Genomic DNA, 12,761 nt, shown 5'->3' with positions numbered 1-12,761 from the left:
TAGTCACAACTAACACTAAACGCACAGCGAGGTTCTGGGATACAATGGACTCAGGTATCGTCTGAGTACTGAGAAAAGCATCTCTGCACTTAGCACTTTTAGCCAACTCTACTGATCTTCTCAAACCCCAAGCTAGTGTCCTTGGGATTAATCCTGGCCCATCTTGGGGAAGGAACAAATATTAAATAGGCATAAGTATAATGGATTAGATGGACAGCAACAAAGACAGCAGTTCTAGTCACATCTGGGATCCAGCACCATAGCAAGACATACAACAAGATGGAATTTTTAAAGACACTTTACTTTTAGCTTTTTAATTTTAGAATAAACTTCTGCTTTTTGCTTTTGCCTCACAGTGGAACAACATCCTCCTTTACTTCCCCAGACTCTCTAGCATAGGCAGTCCCTGATCTGCATTCTCTATATTCCCCCAAAGGTCCTAATCTGTGACTAGCAACCATCAGCTGTACAGAACTAGATGGAATTCCCCTAGAAGTCCATTAGCACTGTTTCTTAAAGTGGCTGGTAGGGTCTGAATTGAGTAACACAAATCCTTCCCCTTTTTAGTTTTCCATTCTGGTCAGACATCACTTTAATTCTGAAGAAGTCAGATGATTCAGGTGTTTTTCTTATGTCTGAAATTCACTGACAATTAAAAAATGAAAAAATTCTAAAAGAAACTTAAATGCTGTGCCTTCTTTAGCTGTCACTCAGAGGTTCTGGAAATCTAGAATCTGTCTTGCAGGACAGTGTGAGGCTAAACTTCTTTGCACTGTATACACTTCTGCTGCATTTTCACAGTACTCCTGCCAAAGGGTTTCCCCAGGACTGGAGTCCTAATCCCTCAGAGTATCTGATGTGAAGCCACTCATTTCCCAGAGTTGATGTCCTGTCTGAATGGAGCCTGGCTGGCTGTATATTTTAGCTTGTAAGGTACCGTTTTTCACAACATTTGCATCAATTTCTAAGCCTGACAGGAAATTCACCCAGTTGCGACTGGAAGGTCTTGTAAGTAGAGTTTGTGACCCAGGCTCCAGAGTTTTTCTCTTAGCCACTGCCTTGGTCTCACTATTGCACAATAATCCTTTTGTTGATGTCTTCTTCATGGCACATAGCAAAGATGCTGGATGGAATGTTTCTACGTTGTCATGTTGGGACAGTAAAATAACTTTGCTTGATAATGTAGGCCTGGCCATGTTCCCTTTCATATTTGAACAAGTTGCCAGGTCTGCTCTGTATAGAAAAACAAAATATGTCAGTTAGTGCCTTACATGTATCTCAGTCCACCCTATTCAACTTGTATTATAGACATGTCTACAAAATACCATCTGGTGGCTATGTCCTCCAATTCCAGGGCTGTCCAGAGGATTCAGGAGGCCTGGGGTCTTCGGTGGCGGAGGGCCCCGCAGCCAAATTGCTGCCGAAGACCTAGCACTTCGGCAGCAGGTCCCGGAACGGAAGGACCCCCCACCGCCGAATTGTCACTGAAGACCCAGAGCGGAAGAAGCTCCAGGGGCCCGGGCCCCGCATGAGTTTTCTGGGGCCTCCGGAGCAAGTGAAGGACCCTGCTCCAGGGGCCCTGAAAAACTCTCGTGGGGGTCCCTGCAGGGCTGGGGCAAATTGTCCCACTTGCCTGCCCCCCCAGCGCGGCCCTGTCCAATTCTGTCTATCAAATCAATCGATCTATCATTCTAGGTATTTTACAAATTCTATATTGTAGTTAATAACTCTTTCTAGCAGCATACAAATATAATCAAAGGAGATTTCTTGTACTATTGGCTAAATCCAGTGCTGGCCACACTCAGTTGAACTGCTCAGTACTGGGTTTTGACTTAGTTTTGGGGTACAAACCGTTGAGAGGTGGAGATAAAGAAGAGGTAGTGAGAGGGCAGTCCTAGCCAAATTGCATGCTGGGTAACTGAACATGTTGGGAAATTTAAACAGCTAAGGTTCAATTGGATATGAGATATTTTTTACTTCCTGTGCTAAACTGTTGTATAGTATCATGCCTCATAAATGGTTGCAAATCAACTCTCAGGTATCCACTGTCAATAAAATGATACCTATGTAAAGTGCTATGGGATTCTCCTGGATGACAGATGATAATTATTATAATCTATATGGTTTATGACTCTCCAATTTATCTATCACAGATCATGAGATATGTATGTCAGTCTCAAAAGATAGGTTGAGTGGCTTAGTGAATAAATCTCTCAACATGTGTATCAGGGATCAAGAGTCAAGATCAGCTTGAGATGCCAAACAAAAATGAGGGCTATGTTCTTAGCTCAGTTGCTACTGGGTAGGAGTTTGCATTACAAAAAAACAATGCATATGATAGACCACAAGTGGAAGTTTCTACTCAGGAGAGACTCAAAAGTAAGCTTGTGCAGTGAGGACAGAGAAATCCCTGAGCAGGTGAGATCCCTCATTTTTCAGTTGCCCAGCTGTGTATGGCTTAGAAATAAAGCAAGAACTTTTGCTTCTGTTAGTGCTGACACCCTCATTGTTCATGCCACAATGTACATTCAACATATCACTGACAGGATAGGCAAGTTCAGTAACTGGACTTTTCTTCACCTACCGGTGCTGGCCAAAGGATTTTGGCTGTGGTTCACTCTCATGACACTTTTCATTGGATTCCCTGTCCTTTGCACCAGGCACTATAGGGAGAGAAAGTTGCAATGATTCTTGTGTCTGGCATGACTTGATCATCCTAACATTCGCTCCTTGGTTTGTTGTCCTGTTTCGGCAGGACCTTGAACTTTTCAGTGGTGACCTGTTCTTCACTTTTCTTTCTTCCCTCCTTGAACTGCTCTTTGCATAGCGATCCAGATCTGGGCCAAAAAGGAAAAAAAGCTACACCACATCAGCCATGTGTGAATTCTTTATTAGCTAAGATGATACATGGTTTTAGTGAAATGCGAACCTACTCTGATCGTTTAGTTTAGCTTACAAGAATGGAAAGTCTGGCAGCAGGGTGCATCCAGTATGAGCAGTGATCTACAACATGCTTTACAGCCTAATATACTATAGTGCAGGGGTTCTCAGCTTTCTCTCTGAGGCCCTGCTCGACATGCTATAAGAACTCCAGGACCCAGGGGAGGGGAGTGTGCCTCAGGGCAGGGACCTTGGGCATAGGCGTAGTTTGACTTCTATTTGGGGGAGTCAGGGGTCAGCAAGGTTTGAGCCACCTCCGCACGGTGGGGTCCATGGAGGGAGTTTATACATTTAAATTATAACTCAAAGGTGGGGTGCTTAGCTCAAAAAAATTGAAAACAGCTTAAGGTGCAGGGAGGGGGTAGCTAGGGGCTGTGTGCAGACAGAGGGTAGCTGGGTCTGTGTGCACACAGGGGTGGCTGTGGGTGCAGGGAGAGGGTGGCTAGGGGCTGTATGCAGCTATGGGGGTAACTCGGGGTGCAGGGAGGCAGCTGCTAGGGCCTTTGTGCAGGCAGGGGGTAGCTCAGGCTGCAGCAAGGGTGTAGCTCAGGGTATAGGGAGATGGGTGTTAGGGGCTGTGTGCAGGAGGACTCCCTTGCAGTCCCTGTTCCCAGATGGGTCTGCCAGCCACAAAGCCAGGTCTCCCCACCTAGGGGGCTCTTACTGGCTGCCTCTGCTGGAGCAAAGGGGGCTGGGACCTGAGGAGAAGCTTCAATCTGGGGCACGAGCAGGAGACCAGGGAATGCTGCCATTGCCTGCTCCATGGCACCAGTCAGAGCAGGAGTTGCCCCGCACTGCCCGGCTCTGGCTTCCTGCCTCTGACCTGGCTGGGGGTGGGAGGAGAGGAGATGGCGGTGGGTGCTCAGGGAGACGTGGAGCTGCCCTCGAGACGGTGCTCTTACACTGCACTTTGGTGTGGGGGGAAGCAATGCCCTCCATGTCCCCAACCCAGCCCACCATGGGCTCAGGGTTCTGCCCCACAGGGAGCACCAGGGCTTGGGGCTCTGGGATTCAGCCCCGTGCCTCCCGGCTTCAGCTCTGCAAGGGGTGCCAGGGATTTGGGCTTCAGTCCCATGCCTCACCCGGTTTCAGCCGGGGGGGTGCTGGGGATTGGAGCTTCAATCCTGTCCCTCCCAGCTTCAGTCCTGGGGGGGGTGCCGGGGATCGAGGTTTCAGTCCCACTCCTCACCCAGCTTCTGCCCTGTAGGGGGCGCTGCAGATTGGGCAGAGGTTAACATCCAGTGGAAAAGATATAGATTCATCTCCTACATCCTGGTAAATTTACTCAATGAAACCAGTTCTGCCATCCTCTGGCATGTAAGTCATTGCTGAAAACCTAATGGTTGCTGTATTTTTCAGCACAATCCTTGCACTTCCATCATCTAACTCATTGCTTTGTAAAATGCTTTGGGATATCTGGACTAGGGAATACACTAAACAAAAGCAAATCCTGTTGTCTTTTGGCACCTAGAATACTTTAATTAAAAACATATAAAAAACCTTTCATACAGGTAAGTGTCTTTTCTGTGCAGCTGGTGACCCCTCTGCGTTGGTGCTTCTCTACACTTTGAGATGTTATCTTGAAGAACGGTGAATAGAGGTTTGCTCTCTTAGGTAAGGTTGCATCTTCGGACATGCTTTCTCCTAACCCCAGTGGCAAACAATTCTTTTCAAGAACATTCTCTTCGGCACCCTGAGTCAGTCTCTCAGAGCTGAAAGAAATGGCATTCACACCAGTAATTCATTTATTTCCAGACTAATTTGTGACTATAAATCTGTATATAAAAGACAATGACACTGTTACAGCTGGAGGATCTCCTGTTGTTACATTAATGCCAAGTTAAAGTGTGTATGGGGGGGCATTTTCCCATATAGTTCAACTGTACAAAACAAACTATGGTGGCCCAATCATTTTATCTGATGGATACTGATGCAAATGACATTTGGCCACTGTACCACCATCCATCCAGGATCTTATACTGGTGCCCATCCCAGGAGTACTGGAGAGTCACCAGAGTAGCTCAAGAGTAAAAAACAGGAACAATGATATTTCTTTTTTCCCTTTCTGGGAAGATAGGCTTAGTTTTTTTTTAATACAAAAGTATGAGAAATAAGGTACTATTGTGGGAAAGCTTAAACGAAAAGGTGGGTTTTGCTTTAACTCTCAATATAGAAAATTTAATGGTTAAGCTTATTGCATAAGCCTTCTGGGGCAGGGACTAGCTTTTTGTCCTGTGTTTGTACAGTTCCTAGCACACTGGGATTCCGGTCCATGACTGGTGCTCCTGGGTGCTACCGCAATAATAATAGTAATAATAATAAGCAAAGAGTTTTCAAGTCTTGGTCTGGCTCTTGTGAAGGTTCTTTCTCTGCTGCATACTGAGATTCAGACAATAAGTCTACTGTTAGCCACTCATGCAAGCCATCTTTGGTATAAAAGTATTTTTTTTTAAAGCATATGGTACTTTTATAAATAAACTGGATGCTGACTGGCCAAAGCTTTATCCTTTTTCAAATGTAATAAGTAATTTTCTGCCATCCTGCAATTTGACTGGCTACCAGTAGCACTGATTCTACTTTTGAATAACATACCACCAGGCACTTCCAACCCAGGAATAGCTTACTGTGCATATTGAACAAGCAAAGGGAACTAACAGCCTATCAGTAGGTAGGTATTTATGTACTTAATGAACACTGAGCACCAATGTTACTGATATAAAAGTCCTGCACATCCAGAAGAGGATACAGCCTTCAGATTTCACTGCCAAGACAGCCCAAACCTGGAAGTGCAGATATCCATGTCTTACCTGTAAGTATGTGAGTAGTCCCATTGATTTCAGTGGGGCAAATCACATGTTTAAAGTTAAGCACATGTATAAGGATTTGCAGAACTGGGGCCTAAAATGGCAAGACAAAATGACAGAAGAACAGAAAGTCAGATAAATAAAAAAGATCAGCGGGGGAAAAAAAGCCACCACCACCTCTGAAAATCATCTTCCAAAAGGGGATCATCCTTCCCCGGTAAATGATTTTAATCTCTGTTTCAGTCTCTTTCCCTCTCCACATCATAAAGAAGGACTTTGAAAAATCAAGCTGGGATCACTCTTTCCCCTCCAAGAGAAATTTTGGAAATCAAATATAATGTTCTCTTACCTGAAGCATTTTCCCACTTGCTTGATGGAGGTTGTAACAGGCAGCTTTACTATAAAAAGTGGGAAAGAAATCCTCACTGTAATGAATGTGCATGTCAGATTTAGAGGAAATAGTTCAACACACAATACAATACCCTGATGTTTGTCTTTACAGTTTACTCCTACTTTTGATAGCTAATGTAAGTCATTGGGAGTTGTGGGTGCTTAGGACCTCTGAAAATCAAGCAACTTATTTAGGTGCTTAAGTACAGATTAGTAGCCTAATTTTAGGCATGCAGTTTTGAACATTTTGGCCTTGGAGCATATATCCATTATCCTGCTAGTACCTCAGCTGGATTTACCTTGATATTTGAAACAGCACAACTGATCAAATAGCCTTCAGATTAAACAAAATTTAGACCATTTAAGTTTGGTAGATGAGCAACATACATTATAACTTCAATTGAATATGAGTAAATGCTGATTTTATTTATTTACATTATAATAATTTCTAATGTGCTCAATACTTTAGCATCTGAGCACCTTTAACATTAATGAATTACTTTCAGCACCCCTATGAAGCACGGAAGTATTATTATTTTTATTTTACAGATAGGGAAACTGAGGCATAGAGCAGTTAAGTGATTTGCCCAAGATCACATTTGTTAGTATAGTTCTATCAAAATCCAGAGAAAAGTCCCCTCTACTGCACCTAGTTTCAATATGTGTGACTCAGGATCTCTGGGTTCAATATCTGACCCTGTCACAGACTTCCTGTGTGACTTGGGGCAAGTCACTTCATCTTTTTGAGCCTCCATTCTCCATCTGTAAAATTGGGACAATAATATTTCCTTTCGCCCTCACTTTGAATGTTTTGCCTACTGAGGCCATGTCTACATCTAAAATTTTGCAGCGCTGGTTGTTACAGCTGTATTAGTACAGCTGTATAGGGCCAGCGCTGCAGAGTGGCCACACTTACAGCAACCAGCGCTGCAAGTGGTGTTAGATGTGGCCACACTGCAGCGCTGTTGGGCGGCTTCAAGGGGGGTTCCGGGACGAGAGAGCAAACCGGGAAAGGAAACCAGCTTCGCCGCGGTTTGCTCTCTCGGTCCCGGAGCCAGCCAGCAAACCGCAGGGAAGGAGACCTGCTTGCTCGGGGTTCCGGGACCGAGAGAGCAAACCGGGAACGCCGCGGTTTGCTCTCTCGGTCCCGGAGCCAGCCAGCAAACCGCAGGGAAGGAGACCTGCTTGCTCGGGGTTCCGGGACCGAGAGAGCAAACCGGGAACGCCGCGGTTTGCTCTCTCGGTCCCGGAGCCAGCCAGCAAACCGCAGGGAAGGAGACCTGCTTGCTCGGGGTTCCGGGACCGAGAGAGCAAACCGGGAACGCCGCGGTTTGCTCTCTCAGTCCCGGAGCCAGCCAGCAAACCGCAGGGAAGGAGACCTGCTTGCTCGGGGTTCCGGGACCGAGAGAGCAAACCGCGGCGTTCCCGCGGCGTTCCCGGTTTGCTCTCTCGGTCCCGGAACCCCGAGCAAGCAGGTCTCCTTCCCTGCGGTTTGCTGGCTGGCTCCGGGAACGCGAGAGCAAACCGCGGCGAAGCTGGTCTCCTTTCCCGGTTTGCTCTCTCGGTCCCGGAACCCCGAGCAAGCAGGTCTCCTTCCCTGCGGTTTGCTGGCTGGCTCCGGGACCGAGAGAGCAAACCGGGAAAGGAAACCAGCTTGATTACCAGAGGCTTCCTCCTTCCACGGAGGTCAAGAAAAGCGCTGGTAACTGTCTACATTGGATTACCAGCGCTGGATCACCAGCGCTGGATCCTCTACACCCGAGACAAAACGGGAGTACGGCCAGCGCTGCAAACAGGGAGTTGCAGCGCTGGTGGTGCCCTGCAGATGTGTACACCTTCAAAGTTGCAGCGCTGTAACTCCCTCACCAGCGCTGCAACTTTCTGATGTAGACAAGCCCTGACATTGTAAACTCTTAAAGAGAAGGACAGTGTCTCCTCCCATGTACGTAGAGAGCACCTAACCCACCCCTAAGCACTACTGTAATAAAAACAATAATTAGATCCCAACAGTCTTTCTCTGGGGATTGTCAGCTGTCTGATTATCTCTAATGTTAATATGGAATTCAAAATTCTAGATATGTTTTACCCGTCCCAGTTTCCACTACTCCTCACCTCTTCGCTGTGCCTTTTTTTCTTTCACTTTCGGCCTATTCATCACCTTGGGAAGCTGACACCCAGAAATTGCCCCATTCCCTGCTGTTGAACCTATATAGCACATTTGTTTGAGGATGGCAGGAGGGAGAAAAAGTCTCTGGGATATGAAATGTTTTAGAGGTTGGGACACATTGGTCCAGTCCAAGTCTAAGAAAACAATAATCAATGTCAAAGATAAATGTATTTAATCATGCATTTCCATTAGTTATTGTTTAGTCATTCTTCCTTTAGCTAGTGCCATTTCCAGGAAAACCTGTCAGAATATAATCTACAAATCTCTATAAAATTGTTAATTTTTGGATATGGAATACAATAGCTGAGGACTGTGTATAACCCCTCTAAAGGCTGCAGGCCAAATCTCAGAAATCGTGTTCCACTAATGAATGTTCAAGTTCCTTGTTAACCTCTTCTTATGCAGACAGACCTTGAACAAGCAAAGCATTTAAGCCTGTGCCTAACTTTAAGAACATGAATAGTCTCACTGAACTCAGTTATTCCTAGAACTCTTTGTGCCCACAGTTAGAGGCTGAGGCGAAAAAAAAACAACAAAACAACAAGGCCAGATTTTTTTAATCTGTCCCTCCAGAATACCTGGGCTGGTATATGTATTTGTACTATATCTGTGTAGATGTGAATATAGATGTAAGCAGAGTCAGGATGAGCTCTATCCTGACATCTGGTGGTGAATTATGGGGAGTGTGGAAAGAATCTCAGGGAGTGTGGAAAGGGATTCCAGGTATTTGCATTGGCACACCCACCTCACCTAGCACAAGCCCACGGCAGCCTGGGATGGTTATTTTGACAGCTGGGATCCCCAATTTCTTTGTTATTGGGGCAGGAGGAAAAAAAAGTGCTGTCACCCTAATTATGTGAATGAGGAACTATGAGACTGCTTTATGACAGAAATGACTCAACCTAAATTAAGTAGTACTTGCTAGACAAAGGACATGGGTTCCAAAACCCAGTGAATTGAGAGAGGTTGGGGACTGGTGGGTGGGTGCGCGTGCCTGATGGTATGGGCCCCTTTTGAGGGCCTGGAACACCAATTGCACATCCTCCTCTATCCACTGTTAAAGAGTAGAGCTAATTTTGATCCCATTAGGAGTCCATCTAGAGACTGCTGAGCTGAATTCATGTTGGGCCAATGGTGCACCAGCACCAGGGCTCCCCTACTAAGAGCTGAAATCACTGAGTGCTGTGTTAACTAGTGGGGGAGCCTGAAGACCTATCGCTAAGCGGCTGGCAGAGCGGAGCAGTTTGCAGCATGTTGGAGCAGCTCATGGAACAGTGAATGGAGTGAAGCGGTTTGCAGAGATGGCTGGAGTGGCTCACGGGTCGGCTAGAGGAGCAGCACAGCTGGTATAGTGGAGCTGGTCGTGGTGAAGGCTGCAGCAGAAAAGACGGTTACTCACCTTTGTAACTGTTCTTTGAGATGTGTTGCTCATATCCATTCCAGTTAGGTGTGTGCGCGCCGTGTGCATGTTCGTTGGAAGACTTTTTACCCTAGCAACACTCAGTGGGTTGGCTGGGCGCCCCCTGGAGTGGCACCGCTATGGCACCGGATATATACCCCAGCCGACCCAGCCACCTCTCAGTTCCTTCTTGCCGGCTACTCTGACAGAGGGGAAGGAGGGTGGGTTTGGTATGGATATGAGCAACACATCTCGAAGAACAACAGTTACAAAGGTGAGTAACCGTTTTTTCTTCTTCGAGTGATTGCTCATATCCATTCCAGTTAGGTGATTCCCAAGCCTTACCTAGGCGGTGGGGTCGGAGTGAGATGTGGCAGAGTGCAGAACTGCTGAGCCAAAGGCTGCATCATCTCTAGATTGTTGGACCAGAGCATAGTGAGAAGCAAAGGTGTGGACCAAGGACCAGGTAGCTTCGCGACATATTTCCTGGATTGGTACATGGGCCAGGAAGGCGGCTGATGAAGCCTGAGCTGTGGTAGAATGTGCAGTGAGATGGCTCGAGGGAATATGAGCCAAGTCATAGCACATGCGGATGCACACCGTCACCCAAGAGGAGATCCTCTGGGAGGAGACAGGTAGGGCCTTCATCCGGTCAGCCACTGCAACGAAGAGTTGGGGGGATTTACGGAAGGGCTTCATCAGATCGATATAAAAAGCGAGCGCCCTACGGACATCTAAGGAGTGTAACTGCTGTTCCCGTCAGGATGAATGAGGCTTTGGGAAGAAGACCAGAAGGAAGATGTCCTGATTGGTATGGAAGGCCGACACCACTTCAGGGAGGAACGCCGGATGTAGTCACAACTGTACCTTATCCTTGTGAAAGACAATTTACGGTGGGTCCACCGTAAGTGCTCGAAGCTCGGACACTCATCTGGCCGATGTACTGGTGTCATAAACAGATAGCTAAGGGTTACTGTTCTTTTACCTGTAAAGGGTTAACACAGGGAACCTGAAACACCTGACCAGAGGACCAATCAGGAAACAAGACTTTTTCAAATCTGGGTGGGGGGAAATTTTAGGTGTGAGTTCTTTGTTCTTTGTCTTGTGTCTGTGCCCTCTCGGCTTTGAGAGTGATTTTTCTGTCTCCTGCCTTTCTAATGTTCGTTTCCAAATTGTAAGTACAAGGATAGTAAGACAATAGGTTTATATTGTTTTCTTTTGTATTTACATGTGTGTAGTTGCTGGAGTGTTTTGAATTGTATTCTTTTTGGATAAGGCTGTTTATTCATTTTTTCCCTTTAAGCAACTGATCCTGTATATTGTCACCTTGATACAGAGACTATATATTATGTCCTTTTTCTCTCTTTTTATATAAAGCTTTCTTTTTTAAGACCTGTTGGAGTTTTTCTTTAGTGGGGACTCCAGGGAATTGAGTCTGCAGCTCACCAGGGAATTAGTGGGAGGAAGAAGTCGGGGGGAAAATCTCTTTGTGTTAGATTTACTAAGCCTGACTTTGCATACCCTCTGGGTGAGGGGGATAGATTAGATCTCTCGGTACTTGTGTTTCCAGGACTGGAAGCAGGGAATCTCCTAGGGTCGTCCAGGGAGGGGAGCCTGGGAGGAAGTAACAAGGAAACAAGGGGAGGGGGTTATTTCCCTTTGTTGTAAGACTCAAGGCATCTGAGTCTGGAGGTCCCCTAGGGAAGGTTTTGGGGAGACCACAGTGAGCTAGGCACTGTATAATTCTTAGCTGGTGGCAGCGGTACTAGGTCCAAGCTGGTAACTAAGCTTGGAGGTTTTCATGCTAACACCCATATTTTGGACGCTAAGGTCCAGATCTGGGAAGAAATGACATGGTGTGCAGTGTTGTGGGATAGATAGAATCCAGAAGCCAGTAGGAATATTATATTTTCCTTTTCTCTGCTAGGGGCTTTTAAGCAGAGAGGGTTTGGTTTTAAAAGGAACCAGAGAGAATTTTTTTTTTCTGTTCTCTCCTTGCAGTGGCTTGCATATTAAGCAAGGAACATTTAAGGGTCTTTTGTTAAACATAGCACTCCCATTGGGAGTCCAGTACCCAGCACAATACACAGGCAAATAAAGTGGTTTTCTGGTTTACTTTACATTAAAAAGATTAGCTAGAGAAAGAAAGGGAAAAAGGCACTGTTGCTAGGCAGACCCCAGGAGGCAACAGAGAACCTGCAGTTCAGACAATAAACACCAGAGGGCACCCCAACACAAGAAAACAGGAACCAGAATGTCACGAAAACCAGAAGCAGTACAGCTGGAAGCAATGGAAAAACAGATAGAACTACTAAGAACACAAATGGCCAGAGACGAGGCAACTCACAAACAAGAGATGGAAAGGCTACAAAAACAAGAAGACGCCAAAAATGCAGCCCACCACAGAAAACTAAAATAAGAAGAGGTGGCCCACAAAATGAAACAAGCAGAAGAAGAGGCAGCCTACCGCTCAGAAATGGAAAAACAACAACAAGAAAGGGAAGAGAGGGGAAAACAGAGAAAACATAACTGGAGTTAGCGCAGGCTGAGCAGCATGCTCCAGCCAATCCTAACAACCCTTCACCAATTATGGTTCCACATCCCAAGAAATTTCCCACCTACAAGGCAGGTGATGACACTGAGGCCTTCTCAGAAAATTTTGAAAGGGCCTGTCTTGGGTACAGCATCTCTGAAGACCAGTACATGGTAGAATTGAGGCCACAGCTCAGTGGACCTTTAGCAGAGGTGGCAGCTGAAATGCTTAAGGAGAAAATGAACGATTATAAACTGTTTCAAACCAAGGCCAGATTAAGAATGAGGATAACCCTGGATCATGCCCGTCGGCGTTTCAGAACCCAAAAGTGGAAACCAGATGTGTCATTTCCCAAACACGCCTACTACGTTGGGAAAAATTATGAGGCCTGGATATCAGGAAACAATGTTAAATCCTTGGACAAACTGCACCTCCTCAAACAAATGGAGCAGTTCTTGGATGGTGTTCCTGAGGACATAACACGGTACATACAAGATGGAAAACCCAAAAATCTCACCGAGGCGGGGG

General features: G+C 46.1%; 1 protein-coding gene across 7 annotated transcripts in view; it reads right to left on the bottom strand.

The window, feature by feature from the left end:
- Positions 1–282: 282 nt before the first annotated feature.
- AGBL3 (ATP/GTP binding protein like 3) overlaps positions 283–12,761 on the bottom strand; it is an 80,147-nt gene continuing 67,668 nt past the window's right edge. For 5 of the 7 annotated variants that reach the window (XM_030548414.1, XM_030548412.1, XM_030548411.1 and 2 more), the window contains 5 exons: positions 8,247–8,435; positions 6,094–6,142; positions 4,450–4,652; positions 2,585–2,837; positions 283–1,233 (listed from right to left, as the gene is read on the bottom strand). In XM_030548414.1, the coding sequence (XP_030404274.1) occupies positions 837–1,233; positions 2,585–2,837; positions 4,450–4,652; positions 6,094–6,142; positions 8,247–8,435 (1,091 nt within the window). In that variant the 3' untranslated portion in view covers positions 283–836. The remainder of the gene's footprint in view (positions 1,234–2,584; positions 2,838–4,449; positions 4,653–6,093; positions 6,143–8,246; positions 8,436–12,761) is intronic. The other 2 variants (XM_030548417.1, XM_030548415.1) reach the window with 2 other exon arrangements.

This window comes from Gopherus evgoodei, chromosome 1, assembly GCF_007399415.2.
Source record: "Gopherus evgoodei ecotype Sinaloan lineage chromosome 1, rGopEvg1_v1.p, whole genome shotgun sequence".
Classification (NCBI taxonomy): Eukaryota; Metazoa; Chordata; order Testudines; family Testudinidae; genus Gopherus; species Gopherus evgoodei.
Note: the sequence above shows the minus strand (reverse complement) of the source record. Positions and strands in the feature narration are given on the sequence as shown.